General features: G+C 36.8%; 2 protein-coding genes across 10 annotated transcripts in view; one reads left to right on the top strand and one right to left on the bottom strand.

The window, feature by feature from the left end:
* The window catches only part of LOC120426918 (myocyte-specific enhancer factor 2), a 123769-nt gene that overhangs the window by 81566 nt on the left and 19690 nt on the right, over window positions 1-22513 (bottom strand). The gene's annotated exons all lie outside the window — the stretch shown is intronic.
* On the top strand, window positions 16516-17887 carry LOC120427291 (uncharacterized). The gene has a single exon (XM_039592147.2). The coding sequence runs from the start codon at window positions 16704-16706 to the stop codon at window positions 17829-17831; it is 1128 nt and encodes a 375-aa protein (XP_039448081.1). The 5' UTR covers window positions 16516-16703; the 3' UTR covers window positions 17832-17887.

Below are 22513 nucleotides of genomic sequence, written 5' to 3' on the forward strand. Positions count from 1 at the left end.
TTTCACTTTCCCCTTTTTTCAGTTTTTTTTTTTTCAAAAATATGAGATTTTTCGAGTGTTTATTTTAGTTTCCCAAAAATCTCTTTTTTAAATCATAAATTGGCCGAAATAAAACAAATTTGGATATTCAATAACAAAGAATTTATGAAAATATGTTTTTTCCTTTAATCTTAAGTCTTTTCAATTTGTCGTCCAAAAAAGCTGAATGAATGTTAGATGGAAAATACATGAATAAACTTTTAAAAAGTTATTTTAACCGTTTATTATCAACATCATATTTTTTTTTTACATCCCTATTTTTTAGGGAAATTATAAAGGAGGAATAAAATTTTCATATTCAAAAATAATAATTTTAGGAAAACGAAATCAATTATTTCTTTTTTTTCTAATGTTGGCCTTATTGATCGATTCAAACTAGGTTTTAAATGAATTTTCATTTAAAAAAATGTAAATCCTTTGTCAGTGTTCCCATAATTTAATGATAGTTTATTTTTTACTTTGAAAATCAAACGCATATATGCTTACTTTTCGTCACTTATTGTCCCTATTATCTTTGTAAAGTTGTAGGAAATTGGCTGATCTCAAAATCTAAGAGGTTCAAGCTTGATCATGACTTCTACAAGAAGAAAAAAAGTCAAATCAAATTTTATGCTAAACAAGCCTTACCCGACAAACTTCGTCTTGACGTTTTCAGCTTGTTTGCTTATTCAGCCTCCTGTGATCAAAATTTGATTTAACGCAACTTTTCCCATACAATCTGCAGATGCTCCGGAATCGGTTCCAGAGTGGCCAAAGTGTCAATTAGTTAGCGTATAAACCTTCCTTGGACTTATACGAACCCAACGCAACAAAAAGCACCTCTATCCAACGCTCCGTGTTGAACTGATTCGCGTTCGAACAAAACCGTCGAAATTTTTTTATATATATATATAGATAGATACTTTTTGATTAGATATTTAATTTTACATCAAAAACTGATATCAAAAAACTTTTCCGACTTTTCACTCCATGTTTTTGAAGAACTCCTTGAAAAAAAATGGCAGCACTGCCAAATTAAATTTGACCAACTTGTATTCTAGATGCAATTTGTGGTCATCTGAAACATCCAAAAATGAAATTATTCAAAAATGGTAATTTAACGCAATTTATTATTTTTTTTTGTGAAAGGTCGAATTCAAGAAAAGAGTAAATTTTTGGTTGGGGTGTAATTTTTTTTCAGAGATTTCCTAAGAATTTTGACCAACTTATGCCATAGCTAAAGATGAAATTTAATGTCATCTTAATCAACACATTTTTTAAATGGTTTATTTTTACAATTTAATTTTTTACGTGAAAAGTCGAATTAAAAAAACGTGTAATTTTTTACAATGAAAAAATTTTACTGAGAAGTCCTAAGCCAAATTGATCAGAAAATCCGGTCTAAAAACACTTTTTTTTGTATGGACAGTTGCCAAAATTGTCTGGAGTCATGTAAAGCGAGCTAAAGATGCTAAATGTCTTCTTTGGTTTTAGAAAAGGTACCCAAGGTACCCACACAATTTTATCCAAAGCAAAACATACAAAAATAAAATTTGGGAAATTTTTTTTCATTGTTGCGAGAATTACTCGTTGTAAGGTAAAGCAAATGGGTAATTCTCCGCCAACTCACACAGCAGTTGCCCCGACCCCTCTTCGATTTGCGTGAAACTTTGTCGTAAGGGGTAACTTTTGTCCCTGATCCCGAATCCGAGGTCCGTTTTTTGATATCTCGTGACGGAGGGGCGGTACGACCCCTTCCATTTTTTAACATGCGGAAAAAGACGTGTTTTTCAATAATTTGCAGCCTGAAACGGTGATGAGATAGAAATTTGGTGTCAAAGGGACTTTTATGTAAAATTAGACGCCCGATTTGATGGCGTACTCAGAATTCCGAAAAATCGTATTTTTCATCGAAAAAAACACTAAAAAAGTTTTAAAAATTCTCCCATTTTCCGTTACTTGACTGTAAAAAATTTTGGAACATGTCATTTTATGGGAAATTTAATGTACTTTTCGAATCTACATTGACCCAGAAGGGCCATTTTTTCATTTAGAACAAAATTTTTCATTTTAAAATTTCGTGTTTTTTCTAACTTTGCAGGGTTATTTTTTAGAGTGTAACAATGTTCTACAAAGTTGTAGAGCAGACAATTACAAAAATTTTGATATATACCCGCATAAAAAAGTACCATATAAAAACTTTTTTTCATATGGTAATTGAACTTTAAACTATATTGTTACTACCATTTCCAAAAATGTTTGACTACTATTTTAAAAATGGTATTTATATGGTTGGCATGAATTTTTACTATCTCACAAATGGTTTAACCATCTGGCATAAGGGTGGTTAGCAATGGTAACCTTAAAAAACTCAGTACTATTTTCGTCAAAAAACTGTTTGTTGTATGGTAAATAAATGGTTTAAGTACTATTTGGCAAAAAGTAACCTTAAATCAAACAGTTCACAAATAGTTTAATATAGTTAAATTTTAATTTTGGGAAATTGAAAAAACGAATTCACAAATAGTTATCATTTCTCAAAGTGTCATTGTATGATCCAATATGGTAATCAAATGGTAATTTTTTATCCGGGTAGACATAAGGGGTTTGCTTGTAAGCATCACGAGTTATCGCGATTTTACGAAAAAAAGTTTTGAAAAAGTTGGTCGTCATCGATCATGGCCGTTCATGGTCACCCGCGACAGACACGGACGACGAAACAGAGAGAAACGCAAAAAGTAACTTTTTCAAAACTTTTTTTCGTAAAATCGCGATAACTCGTGATGCTTACAAGCAAACCCCTTATGTCTATATATCAAAATTTTTGTAATTGTCTGCTCTACAACTTTGTAGAACATTGTTACACTCTAAAAAATAACCCTGCAAAGTTAGAAAAACACGAAATTTTAAAATGAAAAATTTTGTTCTAAATGAAAAAATGACCCTTCTGGGTCAATGTAGATTCGAAAAGTACATTAAATTTCCCATAAAATAACATGTTCCAAAAATTTTTACAGTCGAGTAACGGAAAATGGGAGAATTTTTAAAACTTTTTTAGTGTTTTTTTCGATGAAAAATACGTTTTTTCGGAATTCTGAGTACGCCATCAAATCGGGCGTCTAATTTTACATAAAAGTCCCTTAGACACCAAATTTCTATCTCATCACCGTTTCAGGCTGCAAATTATTGAAAAACACGTCTTTTTTCGCATGTTCAAAAATGGAAGGGGTCGTACCGCCCCTCCGTCACGAGATATCAAAAAACGGACCTCGGATTCGTGATCAGGGACAAAAGTTACCCCTTAGGACAAAGTTTCACGTAAATCGAAGAGGGGTCGAGGCAACTTTTCCCGATTTCGTGTGAGTTGGTAGAGAATTACCCAAATATTATATTTATTTTTATATGTTGTATTGTTTATTCTCATATTTTGTACTGTCCAATCGACACCCTGCAACTTCAACCCGTGTCCCAAAAAAAAATCATCCACGCCACCTCCACCCACTCCCGCCGATTGACACTCCGCGGTCAACTTTTTGGGGCCAACCAGACCGTCCGAGATGGCGATGAGGTGACAACCGACACATCTCTCTCTTCAGTAACTGCTGGTAACTCAACTGAAACGCGACAACGAAGAAATAGTTGGCACCGAATCAAATCAAAACCCTTGCACTCCTACTCACTGCTGCTGCTGGTTTGGCAAATCTATCCAAACTGATTGAACCTGAAAGGAGCGGGGCTTAGTAGCGTGTGACTAATGTCATCCCGTTTGCTGAAAGAAAGGGTTTAATCTCTTCGCTTGAGATAGTGTAGTTCAATGAACACGTCTTTAAGCGAGATTTGAGACAATTGCTTCGAGAAATTTAGTCAAAATTCCAGAAAGTTCATTTTAGATTCAATTATAGACCTTCCATGCTATTTATTACTGGGCAAAAAAGGCAAATTGAAATTTATGTCGACCACAGAACCGGATAACCTTGCCCGGAGCAAGCCGCGTTCAAGGAAGGAAGGAATTTCGTTTCAGTTTGCTGAAGGCAAACGATAACCAAAGGATCAACCGGCCATCCATCGGATACACATGCCTTCTTCTTGTGTTTTTTCCTGGGTGACGTGGGCGTTTGCCTTGACCCCTCCCGTGTCAGGTAAAAAAGAACTTTTTTTTTGCTGGTCCTTCGAAGATCCAACATCCGCCCCCAGGGGAGAATCCATGGCCAGATGGAATTATAGTCCTTGGAGCTGACTTTCCCCGAAATGAAAGATGACACACACAGTTGGGGGGATCGTCCCCTTACTCCTTAGAGACATCAAAGAAGGACTCAAATTTAATCCTGAACCAAGTCAATAAGCCGACTTCAAGTGGATGAGTGTATTTTGACGAACTTTTTCTTTTCTATAACTGAGAGAACGGAATTCAACAAGTGGCCACGTTCTCACCTGTATTCCCGGCAATTCCGAGGATATATTTTTTTGCTGCCAGTCCAGGACCGGTTCCGCACGAGCGGTTCGCCGGCTTTTCTCCGCCTGACAGATAATAGAGCATCACGAGAGAAGAGTCCCAGGAACTGTCGAGGGACAGAATTATCTCATACATTGTTGTTGGTTCATCACCTACGCAGATCCTCCTGACGGAGGGCAAGACATGTCTTGCGTGTCAGATCCACATTTCTTATGTGAGGTAACATATTCCAGAAACTATAGTTTAACTCTCTCGGGAACTACCAAGTCAATATTCTTAAGGAGCAAAATTTAACTATACTTTTGTGGGTTATTTCCTCTCATTTTGCTGATTATGTCCAGGGGCCAAAACCGTCCTCTAATATCTTCTCAAAATGATGATAAAAAAATCCCCGACGACGACCTCGTCACTGGAGGTCGGGCCGGTCGCGATGGGCAACCTCTGGAGCTTCTCCACCAACGCACAGCACAGGTGAAACATAAATACGCATGACATTTATCTTCTCCTAGGCTCGTCGTCGTCCCGGCTATCCATCTATCTCCCTTCCTTCCCCCATATTGAATCAACATGTCTATTTATCTTGCATTTCCGACCATCCGGAACGGGCGGCGCCAGAAGGAGGGAGGGGAACGAGGACACCGGGATAAGCCGCCGGATGATGCGGAGTTCATTTCCGGGAAAATTGTATCTCAAGGTTATGTGGCCTCCAGAGGCCACGCTTCGTGGGATGGGAAGATTCAATTAAAACCATGACAATCACAAAATTGAGTGGATTTATGGAATCAAAATTCATCATATTATGTGACATGTTGATCATAGAGTCACAAGAGAATAAATTTGAAAAAAAAACGAGTAGAAACATATCAAAAACTCTACTTAAAATAAACGTTTATTGTGACACATTTTAAACAATGTAAATATGTAAAAAAAAATCTAAATCAAGCCTAACATTTCAGAGCGATCAAAGATAGTAATTGAAAAGTAATCAAAAAAATATTTTTATACGAGATATCTCACACAAAAAATCATTATTCAACACCGGACCAATGATTGCCGAGCTATCATCAGTTTAAAAATGAAAACAAATTGAGTAATCCTTTAGAGTTTAGAGCGTCCAATTTCCCGTTCCGGGAAAAAAATCCCGGGAATTCTCGGGATTTCCCGAAAAAAAATATTATCCGTTTGCAGGAAAATTTGTTAATTTCCCGGAAATTCCTGAAATTCAAGCGGAAGTATACATTTTCCTAACTTTTTGGCACCATTATTCAGCAATTCCCCACGAAAACAGCATGATTCGAAAAAAAAGTTCTCCGATCGGGCTCAAATTTTTTCTGGGGGTTTCTTGGCCGAAATAATTAGACCCGTGTTTTTTTTGTTTGGCCATTAGGGTGACCTACGCCGTGTTCCGAAAAATGGCAATTTTCGTCATTTTTCGCAAAAACCACTTTTTTCAAAAAGTCATATCTCCGCTCCATTTCATCCGATTTTAGCTGTCCTAGACGCAAAAGAAAGGTGATTAGTTTGGCTATTTGGGAAAAACAGTAAGAAGTTACAAAAATCTAGTTTAACATTTGAAAAGGTCGTATGAAATCTTAAAGTGCTGGTTTGAAGGTCCCGGGACCAAAAGGCCTATGTCTGAAAATATTTTAATCGGATTCCTCGGAAAATTTCACATGACATATCAAAAAATAGTGAAGTTATGTTTTAAATACTCTGAGATACGATTTTTTGAAAATAAAAACTGGGTTTTTCGACGCGCCACGCGCAAAAATGGGAAAATGACGAAAACGGGAAAAAATCTACTTTTTTCACTAAAACTACGATAACTTGAAAATTTCAGCGATGACCTATACATGTTAGGGTACCAAAAGTTGCGTATTTCAATTACGAAAATGGTAGTATTTGGCTTATTCTACCACCTCCTATCATTACATTTTGGCTATCTAATTTTTTCATGTTTCACTTTTTCAATTTTTTGTCTGTTTTTCACATTATCGGCTGTAAAATGGCACCATTATTATTTAAATTGTAAAAAAATGCGTAGAGGCACAGTCAGGCACATTAAAAAAATTACTGCATACTTGTTTTTACTTAAAATATAGGAAATGTTAGTAAAAACACAGCCAAAGTTAACCCCTAAAAAAAATGACATTTTTAGAAACATTGGCAAAGTCACATAAAACATGTTAAACTTCCAACCCATAAATTTTCTAAAATTTTAATAGTTTAATAGAAAGGGATTTTTGCCGATTTTTTTAATCGAAGCCCGTCTAAAGGCGGGGTTGGGTTGTAGAGGGTTAAGCTAAGTCGTTTATCAGCCTGAATACCATGTAAAAAAAACTATACCATAAATGAAACCATAAAAAATCATTAAAAAAAACTACTTCGTATCATATGAAAGGTGGCCAAAAATGCAAACATATTTAAAAACTCGCTACAAATATTTGAAAAGTTTGAGTTGTGATTTCATGACAAAGTGTTTCAATTGAAAAAGCACGAGAATTTACATTCTTAAGCTAAATTCAATGTTTCGATTTTCATTCAAAGCTGACATTAGTTAAAAATTGTTCTGGGAAAAGTTATTTGCCGTGAAATACATATTTTTTGCATTATTTTTTCTGTTCAATTTTATCTGTCAATGTTATTAATAAACATATTCTATCGAATTGGACACAGAGACAAATTTAAATGCATTTTTTTTTTACTTAGTACGATTTCAAAGACAGCATATAAAGTTAGAATTTGTATCTTTTCTTAAAGTTGTATGATTTTTTACAAGCAGTTACACAGTAAAAAAAATCATGGTAAAATTTCATCTAAAAAGGAGTACATCTTTTATGTCAGAAAAAAGCTTTAATTTTACCTCTAATAATGTGTAAATTTACATCTGGCAGACGCTAGGAAAAAATATATGTAATCCCAAAAAAATATCAAACCAGCGATAGTTATATCAAGCTTACTAAGTCCGCGCCCCATCCCGCACGGCCAACTCGCCGCTGTGAAAACTGTACGATCAAAGCCAATGTACCTCTACGTATCTCGTATATCGTATATGTACCCTGTATGCAGTAAATACAGTATACAATGTAGGGAACACATAGAGCTACATTGGCTTTGATCGTCCAGTTTTCACAGCGGCGAGATGGCCGTGCGGGATGGGGCGCGGACTTAGTAAGCTTGATATAACTATCGCTGGTTTGATATTTTTTTGGGATTACATATATTTTTTCCTAGCGTCTGCCAGATGTAAAATTACACATTATCAGAGGTAAAATTAAAGCTTTTTCTAACATAAAAGATGCACTCCTTTTTAGATGAAATTTTACCATGATTTTTTTTACTGTGTAAGCCATTTATTAATCCTCACACTCATTTGTACCATTAAAGTTGCTGTTCTATACTATATTGTTGCAAAATATTAATCAGAAGCGGGACCAGAATTATTTTCGACTTTTTCAAATTTCCCGGGAATTTTGTGTCCCCGGGACGCTCTAGTTTATCTTTTTATTCGATTTTTTTTATTTATCGATTCGAATGAAACTTTGTCCAGGTATTCCTGTCAAAAGAAACCATCTTGTATATTAAGTTTTTCTATTCAAGGCTTCATACAATTTTGCAGGCTAGTCATACAAACTGGGCAAGTGCGTATTAGAAAATCTTTATCTTGAGAAGGGATTTTCTGATAGATTTTATATCTTCGGAAAAGTTGTTGGTTATTATTGGAAATTTTCAGAAAAAAATGGTGCGACAAAAAATTATGATTTTTTAAGTGTTATTACAAAAATACGTATCTTTTTAATTTCCGGATTTTTTTCTTTGTTTTGGGGACTCAAAAGTCATTTTTTTCCAAAATGGTGCAAAATCTAGAACCGAAGATATAATTTTTTGAAAATATTTGTCAGCTATTTTCTATAAAAATAAAATCCAAATTTCATTTGAAAAAGCTGAATACAGAAAATCTTTCAATTTCTGACACTTTTTTTTTTTGAAAACGTTCCTCAAGTCAGCAAAAATATCAAGGGTTGATAGGAGCACCAATGCTCAAAAAGGGATCTGACACTGAATGGGATTGCTCGATATCCGAAAACGAAATTTGATCGCTTGGCGACGGTCGGTGAACGTAAACACAAAAACAAAACGAACGAAAAATGAGCACCACACAAGCAGCCGCCCGAACGTGCAATTTCTCTTTCTCTCGTTGTTCGCCTCTCTCTTGCTTATGTTTGCTGCGTGGTGACAGCAGTCATTTGAATGCGATCCTGGGAGAGATGATCGGAATCTCGGTAGAATGTAAAACGACACCGTTCTCTGAGCGAATGAATTTCTAGAGAGAGGCCAATAGAGGAGAAAAGCAACACGCGACAAAATTTTGAGGCTAGGAATTTTGACAGGTATGATTTTCATAAAGTATTCGCCTCCTTTTCTCTCCCACAGAAAACCTGGGAACGAGGTAGCTGTCAAACTAGGCCAAAATGTTAAAGTCACTCACAAAATGAACTTTGAGTGATTTGAGTTCATTTCTGACGTCACGATTTTCCCCTTCTATAGAGGAGAAAATCGTGACGTCAGAAATGAACTCAAATCACTCAAAGTTCATTTTGTGAGTGACTTTAACATTTTGGCCTAGTTTGACAGCTACCTTGTCCCCAGTTTTTTTGTGGGAGAGAAAAGGAGGCGAATACTTTATGAAAATCATACCTGTCAAAATTCCTAGCCTCAAAATTTTGTCGCGAGTTGCTTTTCTCCTCTATGGCTGAGTGAGTGACTTTGCGTAGCACTCATTCGTTTGTGTGTGGAACGAACGAAAGCAGAATGTCAAAATCAGGTTGTCGTGGTGAACTCGATTGGAGTGTGCTATCATAAAAAGTCGAAATTTCGTGAGCACTGATGAGCACACACTTAACCCTCTACAACCTAACCCCGCCTTTAGACGGGCTTCGATCTAAAAAATCGCCAAATATCAATTTTCCAACCGATTTTTGATCTATACTATGCCTCTACGCATTTTTTTGCAATTTAAATGATGATGGTGCCATTCTATAGCAGTTAATGTGAAAAACATGCAAAAAATTGAAAAAGTGACTTTAAAAATGTGAAAAAAAATTAGATCACCAAAATGTAGTTATATCAGGTGGTAGAATAGGCTAAATACTACCAAAAACAAACATAAACTAAACAAGATAAATGCAAATTAAAATACTAAAAATAAAACAAGAAAAACATAAAACAAGAGAAGTTAAGTTTTTCGTAGAACAAAAAATGCTCAAACCTCCTGAACACGGGAAAAATAAATATCTTCGAAAAAAAAATTTGGGCGGTAGAGGGTTAATTTTTTGAACCTATTTTCATAGCATTAAAAAAACATTTTCTACTATTACCGAAATAAATTTGAAGACATTTGGTTGTATCAATGCCGAGATATAGCTGTTCGTCAGAATTAAAGTTTCAAAAAAACGGGTGCGACGATATCTCAACACTGCTTTGAACAAATCGGCTAAAATTTTGATGAAGATTCCCTAAATCCATTCCGTGTGCATGACGAACCAAATTAAAAAAAAATATTTTAAAAAAGATAAAAATATTTTTAAACTTTTCAGGAAATTTAATAAATTTTCTGTAATTTGAAAATTTGAAATTATCTACATTCTACATGTATGTAACCCCTTTAAAGCTGTTTCAGCAAAATTAAGTCAAATATTTACTCTCATTCATCCAATAACAAAAATAATAACATTTCAACAAATTAAAAAAAAGTCGCCTACTTTCCTTACATTGATTTGGCAGATAAATTTTAATATTAAAAATTGTCGAGTAGCTTATGATATTGTTCTCTTCCCAGAAACCCCAGGACCAGCGGAATTTAATCAAATATTCACTCGCCCCCGCGAAAGTGACTGCCAGAGTTCGATGAAAATTCGTGGGGGCCCAGACAAAAAACTGGTTAATTTTTCCGACGTCCATCATGGCTTGCGGTGAGATTCAAGCATTTTCTTTCACGATCTCTAAGAAGCCCCCCACGGAGGGAAAATGTCACAAACTTGAGAATTGTATTGGCCCTGTCAGCGAAATCGATTCGGCGAAGGTTTTTATTTTTCTGCCTCGCAAAAGCCAATAAATATCAACGCTTTATTTCACGCAGTTGAGATGAATAAAATAAAGAGGCGAGACATGAAAGACACGCCAAAGTTCAAACGACGACGACTTGGCCCGCCAGGACCTTCCACTTAAGGGAGGGGGCTCACCCTCAAGGACTCCGGTTGCCCAGGTGAAGATCCTGACGGCGGCGGTCCCATCTGGGAAATGTGCTTTGCCCGGCGGTGGATGGAGCAGATAGGATGATGTCCCCGAGCGTTCGTTGCCAAGACGTTTTCCCTTCGGTCTTGTTTGCAATTGTTGTTTAGCTACTTAGTTTGTTTGGTGCGTGTTTTATTTGGATGTTTTTATGTTTGGCTCTTGGGGCTGTTTTCGACGATTTTCCGGGAATCGGTCTCGACTTGGAGCTGTTGATTTCCACGAAAATTTACATGTGCTCGAAGACTCCATCAAAGTATTTGCCAATTAGCCGGATTTCAAAACATTTAATTTTAAATTGATACATTTTAAAATCTACCTTAAAAATAAAACATTTCAACAACCATCACAATATTTGGAAAAAAAACACTAAAACTCCAAACTTCAGCATCGCCAATTTCCCACCCCGAAGCGGTTTCGCTCAACTTTGATTCGATTCGAAGTTAAAAACACTGCCAAACAAAAACAGCGGGAGTTATTTTCCCATTCAGGAATTCGAGCGGATTCGCGGGAAAAAAGAGTTTACCAACATTGCCGAGTTAAGCGAATTCGCCCACGCACGCCCGAACAATCACCGAGCCGAATGAGAAGACTCTCCAACCAGTAGGAAGGACTTTTGCCACTGCTCTCTGATCCTGACAAACAACGCCCCGGGCGGCGACTACTCAACTGTTGAACTCAACACAGCTGCTGGCAGGCAGACCGGGTGAATAATATAACTTGTTAATTAGATTTCCGTCAAATTCCACCGAACTGAAATGGAGTGATTTAAACACTGTTTGTGTGCGTGTGCTTTGCTTGAGTACAAATATCACTAAGCATTGGCATTTAATTTGTTTGCAATATGAAATGGATGATTTGAAAATCGATCTTTTGTGGAGAAGTTTGAAAATTATTTGATTGAATCCATCCATAAATTTTAGAGCAAAATCGTACATGAGCAATTCTCTAAACAGCGATTCCACGTCGAACCAAAAAAAAAAGCAAAGCAATCCACTTTAACGACCCCCGGGTCTTTTGTGGGCTCTGTTGCAAGTTTCTGCTCATTTCTAGGCGTCCGAAGATTATGTGTGGTGAGTCACTCAAAACCTCTTTTACGCTAATGGACCGACGTTTTACTTCCCCATCCGATTGAAGGCCAACAGGATCCAGATCAGAAGTACTCCGATTTGGCTCATATTCCTTAGCCAAAAATAATTAGATCCGTATTTTCGGCTTTGGCGACGAGGGTGGTCCAATCCGATATAGGGTGGTCAAAAAAAATGAAGTTTTTGGCGATTTTTTAATTTTTATTTTATTTTGAAATTTTGCCAAAACTAATTTTGAAACGTGGCGAACATACAAACATACAATTTTGAGAACTGGTTATACTACAGTCCAGACTCGATTATCCGAAGCCTCGATTATCCGAAGTTTCGATTATCCGAAGGTTTGTATGGGACTTCGGATAATCGAACCACGAAAAAAAAATCGTATTTTTTCATTTTTTTTAGCATAAAATTTGAGTTCTACGACCCCATTTTAGTCAAATTTGAGTTGTTTATTGCCTATTAAAAAATATAATGCATTTTTTTCAATATTGCATCACCGCCATTTTGGCCGCCATCTTGAATTTAAAAATTCTAAATAATTTTAGCGTAGTTTAGGGGTCATACCTATGCCCGACAATCAAATTAGACAACGAAAAAAACATTTTTTTTTTGATTCGATTTATACGAATTTTCGATCACCGAAGTGAAATTTTTCAGAGGGCTTCGGATAATCGAGTCTGGACTGTACATATTTTCTATCTTGAGAAGAGATTTTCTGTTCGATTTGGTGTCTGAAAAAAACCCCGATATTTTTAATGCACTTTTCAGGCCATTACAAATGTTATTAAGAGTTTTCTTTAAAAAAAATTGTTTCAAAATCGAACTTCTTTAAACACACGAGGTATGCCTTGAGAGTCTTCACCCCAAATTTCAACCGCGGTCGTGGCTGAATGGTTACGATGTTCGCTTTATAAGCGCATGGTCCTGGATTTGATTCCCATCTGCACTCATCGAGAAAGGCAGATTCGATCCCGGCGGGGTTCGATCCCCTGTCCTTTGGATTGACAAGCAAAATGCTTTCCACTTTACTGTGGAGTGTTGCACAGTGGTCCAGATCGCAAAATTAAGTGGAAAATGGATTTTACGAAAAATTGTGAAGTTTTGGAGCCTTCTACGACCAAATTTATAGAAAGCATCTGAGCAAATCTTAAAAAATCAGTTTTTTGAACGTGGCAATTCAGGGTTAAGTTTCAGAGAAAAGTGATTTTCGGGACATTTTTAAAGCTCTCAAAAACAAACATTTTTATTTTTTGACAAGTCAATTTGGACTTAAGGGTCAAAAGTTACAGCCATTTTAAGGTAAAAAAGATGCAAACTTAAAACTCAAATATCTCGAAAAGACGCAAGCCAAATTTAAAGCGCCAGGTTGCATTTGAAAGAGGAGATCCAGCACTACAAACCCTGAAAAAATCTCAGGAGTGTTTTTCTTAAAACTCGAGATCTCTAAAGCTTAACCCTAAATTGCCACGATAAAAAAACTGATTTTTCAAGGTTTGCTCAGATGCTTTCTATAAATTTGATCGTAGAAGGCGTAGATTACGAGATAAAATTTTGGTGTCTTCGACAAAGTTGTTTGGATTGCCATGCCCAACAACTTTCTAGAAGACAAAAAAAAAATATTCCTGAAAAGTCTTATTTTCAAAATCACCCTAATCGTGAACCTTTTCATTTAAAACAACTCTTTTGAAGACATCAAAGCTCCAAAACTTCACAATTTTTCGGAAAATCCATTTTCCACTTAATTTTGCGATGTAGACCACTGTGCATTGGTAGCTTGAGGAGGACTTAGACTGATATAGTTGAATCTAAGAATCGGACTAGAATACAAGTTGAATTTCAGAACTAAACAAGATTGCATGCAGGATTGCAGGCGCATTTCAAATTGAATCTAATTAGCTCGTTAAAATAAACTGGGCGACTTATAGAATTCATCCAATAAAAGATACAGAGAATTGAAATCTTTAATATTAGAGAAAAAAAAAACACACGAAGAATTCAAAACAAAAATGCTAACGGTCGTTACCACTCGCCTAGGGTGGCTCCTTAGACCATTCACCTTTCGAAAAAAGTGGGACAAAAAAACTATTTTTTCAAAAAACTCAAAAATTTTAACGGAATCTTAAGTGCAATCAGCTGAAATCAACTTAAAATGCATTCCTCTGCGTTTAGAATCATTTTTAGCATGTTTGGGTTGATTTTGAAATCATCTGAATTTTTGAAAATTTTAAATGTTTAGTATCGCAAAAAGTTTTACATTTTTTGAAAACTAATGATTGCAAAACAACTGACCTAGTATAACATGCATTTTATTTTATATATTTTTACATTTTACATTTTAAACCCTGTTTCAAACATTTTAAAATTTAATGAATAGTTTCCGAGATATACTATAGTTGAAAAATTAGGAATAATTAGGTTACACAAAAAACTCATTTTTCACATCTGTTAAATTTTAAGAGGCTTTGTCTCAGCAACCAGCTCCAGTATAACAACCAGTCCATCCACTTATTCTTAAATGAAATTTATTATGAAAATGTTTCGAAAACATTATCATAAAAACGCTATGACTTACACCCACAGTAGAAAGCCGAGAGAATAGCTCTACCAAAATTAAATGGAAGAATAAACTACCACGAAATTGTGTTCATTTCTTCATTGAAACAGTTCATCCCATTGAGTGGCTTATATTGCCAAATTACCATCTCATAGTCATCGAACTTTGGTGGTCAATAGAGGAGAAAATCGTGACGTCAGGAATGAACTCAAATCACTCAAAGTTCATTTTGTAAGTGACTTTAACAGTTTGGCCTAGTTTGACAGCAGTCCCCAGTTTTCTGTGGGAGAGAAAAAGAGGCGAATACTTTATGAAAATCATACCTATCAAAATTCCTAGCCTTAAAATTTTGTCGCGAGTTGCTTTTCTCCTCTATACGGTAAAGGCGCAGTTCGATATGTCAAAGGTCTTAGGTTCGAGTCTCGATATTGGCACTTTTTTTTGTTGATGAACTGTTTTGAAAATGAACCCATGAGAATAACGCTCTCGCCAATCTCGGGATTTATCCTCTGTGTCCGTTCACAGTACCTTTATACTACTAGATCGTGTTCTTTATTCTCTCGGATGGCGCTGCCCAACAGTGGGTGTATAAACGGTACAATTTTAGGAAAAGTCATTCTCGATTGCAAATTTGAATAAAATTTAAAAATTTGGAATTTAGTTTGACCGCAGTTGAACATTTCCCAAAAATCATATTTTTGTTTTAAAAACATATTCCGGTATCAGATTTTTATACTCTTTTAATATGTTGTTGTTTTATGGGTTACGATAACCTCTTATTATAAACTGTTTGATTAACAAATGCTTTTTAAAGCTTTAAAAAATTTAGCAATTTAGCAGATATTTTTTTAATTATAAGGTGATATAACTCACCAAACACAATCACGACAACAAAAACAACCTCAGCTCTAATTCCCAAACCGGTCACCATACTGGATTAGTAAACACAATTGATAACTCGATCAGTTTCTAATAATTATTGCCCCCTGCTAGCTAACAGCAAATCCATTCACTCCAGAAGGTGCTAATCGGCTTGCCTATTATCAGGTGACTAATTCGTGACTGACATGCAAAAAGGTGGAGGGTGCTAACTGCTGGCCACTCGTGCCCAGCACGAAGGTCCCCTTCCAGCCCATTTGTAAAATTACTGAAACTCATCAATGTTTCACCGAAATTGCCATTATTTCGTGCCACTTTTTTCCGACTTTACTCTTTTTAATTGCACCGACTAATTCGGTTGAAAGGTTTGGTGCTTTGGCACTTTAAGCTACTTCAAAAATCTTGCCCTCAAAGACCCTTTCAACTGGAGGTTTGGATCATTGCGAACCTGAATTGGATCTCTCCTCTCTCACCCATCCCCAGCACGTTCGACAAATTGATGCCCTCTGAACTCATCGCAGTAGGCCCCCTTTTGGCACTTACGTGCACGCACACACACCCCAGCTCAGTCGATCTCAAATTTCACGAGCAATTAAATTCTTCTTCAGGTTGGTTTTTTTTCATTCATTTTCCTTACGCTTTCAATTTCCACTCAACCCAATCCAAGTGAGCCATTCGTCGCACCACCACCACCTACACCCTCACCTTCATTTTCCACCACGTGGAAAGTCGCATGCGTGTGTGTGTGTGCGAAGTAAGTGTGACGCAGCCTGCTTTGGTCAACGCGGGTGAGGCAACAGTTGCTGAAAATTTTCGTGGGAGTCAGTGCGACCCCCTTTTTTTTTGGACTCTCTCTCTCTCTCTGTTTCGCTTCGCTCCAAGGGTGGTCGTCTTGCTGCACCACCCAAAAATGTGACAGCGATTTGGAAAGGAATGGAATTGATCCAGTTTGGATTGAGAAATTATCTTTTTTTGGTTGTAATTAATGATGTAATAATTTCTATATTTATACTTTCAATTTTGATATTAAAATTTTTATATTAATTTCTCAGAAATTGCGAGATCATTTTCAAAAAGATTAAGATTGAAAAAATTTACATTTTACAATAAAACGTACAGAACGACGAAAAATCCAGCAACTTATTGATTTTCCACAATTAAAGGAATCAAAATTGAAAAATAAAAAAATAAAAATTAATTTAATCAATAATAAGTATTTTTACGTAATATGTGTCCATCCCATAGTAGCCACGAAACTCTCGCGCATTCGACGCCCACGCACGCAGCAACCCGCGACAATTTCCGCGTTACTATGGCAATGCGTTCGGCCACGCGGTGGACAGCGCGCGACTTCGCGACCCGCGAGCGCCATATTGCAAAGTGACGCCAGCAAAGCAACAACCTCCCCCGGTCCACCATGGAGTACAGCCTGCAATCCGTGACGGAATCGTTCGAAAAGTACCGCAACCTGCGCTTCCCGCTCAAGATCTGGATCCTGGTGAACGCCAACGGGAACGACTCCATCCGCTGGAACGACACCAAATCCGTGGTCGTGGTGGACCGTGACGCGCTTGAGCGGTACCTCGGAACGGCCGGATCGGTGTTTCGGTTCGCGAAGCTGTCCACGTTCTTCTGGCTGATGGACTTTTACGGGTTCCGGCCGGTGATGGAGGACGGCGAAGGAACCGCCGCGGACGACGACAAGCACGTGCTGCAGTACCGGAACGACGCGTTCACCAGCGAAAACAGAGCCTACTTCGAGCAGCTGCTGCGGAGCCGCCAACTGCGCGAGGTGGTCAACCAAAAAAACGGAAACTGCTCCGTGCACCAGCCGCGGATACTCGACAACCAAAAGCAAGTGCAAAATGAGTCGGATGGACCACCCGGCGGACAGTCCCAGCTGTCCTCGAGCAGCTTCGCACACGAAAAGTTCAACCTGCTGATGGAGATGAAATCGCTGCAGCTGTCCATCCAGGAGGCGTACGGAAGCCTCAACATCGAGGAGCACGGCATGGTCCCGGTCATCGAGGTGCCGGCCACGTACTGCGACGAACCGACCGATTGCGTGCCCGAGTACGTCAAGAAGCGTGTCCTAGCCGGAAACTACGGCTTCGTCGACCCGAACGATCTGAAGCGCTTCTTCGGCAACTACCGGCCAGTTTACGACGATTCACCCGAAGCGAACAACCCGGAAAATTCGGACGAAGAACCGGAAGCCGTCATCGAAGTGGCTACGGAACAGCCGGAAAGCCCAAAGCCGGTGGTCAACACGCTGGACACGTTCAACTACCAAGAAGAAGAGGAAGAAGACAAACAGTTTGAGCCGGTGGACCACAGCGAGCTGGCTCCGTTGGACAGTCCGATGGAGGTGGTCGGCGGCAGCGGTCAGCTGCTGGAGGCCAAGAACGAGGAAAATGTTCCGCTGCAGGAGGCGAAGTCGGAGGCCGGGGATGAGAAGAAGTTTCGGGAGGAGAGTCTCGACGAGGCACAGTTTCAACTGTGCGCGGAAATTCGGGAGACGTTTGAGTTGCTTAATGAATTTTGAAAAATTTTGAGAGGTGATGTGCGGAATGAATTGTACAGAATTATATGAAATGAACAAGTTTTGAAGAAGGAACAATAAAAAATTGTTCACAATACATGATTTAAAAAAAACATTAAAAATATATCATTTTAAGAATAAAGAAACAAATCCTCTGCGTACTTAAAAAATTAAATCATAAAATCCCAAATGTTAAAACAAATCTGGGGATTTTTTTTAAAGGCCGACAAACAAAATTTTCATTTGTTTGCTTTTGTTTTTGATCACCCCTGACTGAAGGCCGTTTCAAAAACACTCCAAAAATGTGTGTGTGTTTTTTTTTGTTATTGGATCTATTGAAAAACAAAACTTTAGAAGTGTCCTCTAATCTCAGCAGGCCAAGCCAATTAAAATCCTGAAGTTTCACGTCAATTCTCATTCTGTTCGTTCGTTTGAAAATTACCATAAGAAATCTAGCGTATTTTTCGAAAAGGTCTTATCAGCAAAGGCAACCCATGGCACATAGGCCCTTTTGGGAAACATACTCTAGAATTGATGCACTTCAACTGCATTCCAGCAATCCAATAGACCAACTATAGTTTTTACCTGAAAGAGAAAGAAAAGAAAAATTACAATGAGTATAACAGAAAAAAGCATTTTTTTTAATTATCATTTTTTTTTAAATCTGCAAATGAAAATTTAATAGTAAAACAAAGACTTTGAAAAATATTGACTGTGCGATCCTTATCTGAAGTTTCTAATAGGGACCATCCATAAACCACGTGGACACTTTAGGGGGAGGGTTTATGGATGGCCTCTTAAGAGTATTAAATCTTTTTAACACATTTTAATAATAAAAATGATGATTTAAAAGTGAAGAAGTGCGAGGTACATTTACTTAAGGGGTTACATACATGTAGAAAATCTCAAAATTTAATATTACGGAAAAAATGTTAATTCCACTAAAAATATGATTTCCAACCACTCCTGAAAGTTTTATGAAGATATTTCATGATTTAAGTGAGTAACAGACGATTTAAGTTTGAAATTTTGCAATGCGCAAAGCGAACTGTCAAACTTTGTGAGCGTTTTTCTCTAAACACAGAGTTGATTTACGGGTGCCACGATATCTCGAGATGGGATGGACCGAATTAGCTGTAATTTGGGATGAAGACTCTCAAGACATCCCGTGTGACGAAGCCCGATTTTGGAATATTGCTTTTTAAAAAATACAAAATAAAAAACTGACGATTTTTAGTATGAAAAACTTAAAAATATTTTTAACTTTTTTTAAAATTAACTTTTTGAAAATCGCTCTTCGTCATGCACACGGGACTAATTTAACGAGTTTTCACCAAAATTTTGAGCCAATTTGGTCGAAGCAGTGTTGAGATATCGTGGCACCCGTTTTTTGAAACTGCTTGCTTCAAATAGTTATATCTCGGCTAAGATACAACCAAATGTCTTCAAATTGGTTTTGTTAAAAGATGAAAATGTATATTTTAATGCCCTGTAAACAGATTTACAAAAAATGTAAGTGTGTGCTCATACCAACCTCTGACATTTTGGCCGATTTACATGTATGTAACCCCTTAAAGGACTTTTGAGCATAAAAGAAGGACGAACGTTTACTATTACAAGGAGCTATATTGAAAATTTTTAAATATATTTTAAATACGCAATTTTTAAAAAGTGTCGAAAACAAACCTTGAAAAAAAAATCCTAACAATATTTTTAAAAGCAAAATTGAATTTGAATTTAAAAAGTACGATCAATTATTTTCAAAAATCAAAAATATTCTAAAATGATTAAAAATGATGCTTTTTATCAAAAGAAAAATTAAGTACTTTTCGATAGCAAGTTTAATTTTGCTTTTGAAAGTATTTTTTTTTTAAATTTATGTAAAGATAGTTTCCAACAATTTTCAAAATCGCGAATTTCAATTACACTCCAGATTCGATTATCCGAAAGCCTTTTTCAAAATTTCACTTCGGATAATCGAATCACGAAAAAACATTTTTTTCGTTGTCTTATTTTTTATTGTTGAGCTCAAGTATGACCCCTAAACTACTCTAAAGTGATTTAAAAAAATCCAAGATGGCGGCCAAAATGGCGGTGATGGAATATTTAAAAAAAATCTTATTTAATAGGCATTCGACAATTCAAATTTGACTAAAATGGGTTTGCATAACTCTTATTTGATGTTAAAAGTAAGAAAATAGAAAAATACGAAAAAAAAAATTCCTGATTTAATTATCCGAAGTTCCGTACAAACCTTCGGATAATCGAACTTCGGATAATCGAAACTTCGGATAATCGAGGCGTCGGATAATCGAGTATGGATTGTAGTCATAAATTCGAGTGAAAAAAATCAGCATAAACGAATGAATGACCAAAGGTCGAATAACACAAGGTCGACTGGACAGAAGGTCGAATGCCAAAAGTTCAAAAATCGAAAAAGTACAATCGATTGGACAAAACGTCGAAAGGATATAAGGTCGATAGTTTAAAATATTTTATTTTAGAAGTCAGAAATTTTATTTTAAGAACTGGTCATGTTAGAAAGAATGGAAAAACTCCCAATAATATTACATGGAAAACCCCTTAAAATATTTTAGTAGTCAGGTTTTTTTTCAAAGAACTACTTTTAGATTCGCTTCGCGAACTTTTAAATTGATATCCTTGAAACGAAGTTTTTTTGTTAGAAAAAGTATTTTTTCAGAGTGTACTTATTTGTTCTTGAATAATTCTCACTAATACTTGCAACATAGCTGAAGTCACCAAATTGATCAGAAAGCTCCTACTCATGATACAGTTAAAAACAAAACAAAACGTTTAATTTTCAAATTTATAGTTAAAAGAAATGATAGATCTAAACAGGTATCACAGCTTCTAGTGCTAACGTGCAATTTTCTAAAAAAAAACATTTTTTTTTATTGTTTTAGTTAAGAGCATTTCTGGAGTTTTTTTTTAAAGGTCCAATAAACCAAATTTCCAGTTTTTGCTTTTTGGGTGTTTTTTAAGGTGAAGCCGTTGATCATTTTCGAATAAAATTGATCATCACTATAATATATTCTATATTAAATTCAATTTAACGAATTTCATCACCAAAAGGAATCAACATGTGCCGGTTGTTGTCTTCTTGAAGCCACTGAAGGAATTTTTGATCTAAATCAATTGTGCTTCAAAATTTATATAATTTTGTGGCACAGTCATTGACGTCCTAGTTGGCAATCATTGATTAATGACGATTTCCATAACTTTACAAGGAATGGGATAATCGTTACCAAAAGGAATCAGCATGTGTAGGGCACTATTCTAAACAACTTGTTGAAGGAATATTGTCAAAATATTGAAAGCGACGCAAAATTTATATCTTTGAACGAAAAATCATGACAATGATGGAAGTCTTCACGTTAAACCGCCTTGAGTCAGGGGATTGAAAAAACACCCAAAAAACAAAAACTAAAAACTTGGTTTATTGGACCTTTTCAAAAAAAAAAACTCCTGATTTGAATAATCAGCAGATAAGCAATGTAAACATGTTTTGCAATCGATCGAAAATTGACCAAAAACCGTATTTGTTTGGACTGCGAAATGCTTCAGAAAATAATCAAATTATCCCTAATTTACACACTAAATAAAAAACAGTAAAATGTAATATTTAAGCATCACATTTTAAACCACCCAAAATAAATGTGTTAATTTGTTTACTGTGTTATCAACTCACTCTAGAATTTATTTTTCTAGATCTCGATAAATGTGTTTTGATTTCTTCAATTAATCTGAAATTGATCTCATACCAACACACATCCCTGTACTTCTCCTCCTGACAACCCACCATATCAAGAGCGAGATAAATGTTCGAGAGCCAATCTTCTGCCAAAACATTGCCTTATGTACTAACCGATGAAGCGGTAGTAGTAGAATCCGCAAAACAACAACAACAACAACAACAACATAACCGCCAGGAGCCAATGATTCAGCAGAAACCGTCATCATCATCAGAATCATCATCATCATCAGACTACCACGAAAACGACGGTAAAAACAACGAGGAAGAAACCGCTTGCTAAGATCAAGAAGATTCCAAGCCCAGGTCACACAGGGAGCATCAGACATCCCAGTTGGCCATCGCTACCGGCGGCGTAGTGTGGGGTGGAGGGCACACTAAAAACTTTTCAAAACAGAAACACTCGAATCCCACTCGAAACAATCAGCTTTTTTTCACTGTGCCGTCATCGCTCTCTCTTGTGTGTGCGCATTTTGTCCACACACGCGGCTCTCAGCGATCATCTCAATCGCCAAGATCGTGGGTTCCTCCGCGAACGTCGTCGTCATCGCGCCTACTTCGACACGAGCTCAACGCGAAGCACTAAGCTGCTGCTGGGTGAGAGTGTTTGAGTGCGATCTCGCGACGGCGGCGGGCAAATGGAAAACAACCAACGAAGCAGCACACAATCATACACATTCAGCGTGGTGAACACACAAAAAAAGCATTAAAAAAATAAAAAGTGAACAACGTTTTTATCACCCGCGCGGAACTGAGTAGGAGATATCGCTTCGCGGGCATTAGCATTAGTGAGTGAGAGATGTAGGAGCAGCGCTTACTAATGTAATTGTGAGACAATTGGCGCTGAATTCGCCACCTCGATCGTCGTAGCAGCAGTAGTAGGCTGGGAGCGGGACAATTTAAATTATTGTTT

Source organism: Culex pipiens, chromosome 3, assembly GCF_016801865.2.
Source record: "Culex pipiens pallens isolate TS chromosome 3, TS_CPP_V2, whole genome shotgun sequence".
Lineage (NCBI taxonomy): Eukaryota > Metazoa > Arthropoda > Insecta > Diptera > Culicidae > Culex > Culex pipiens.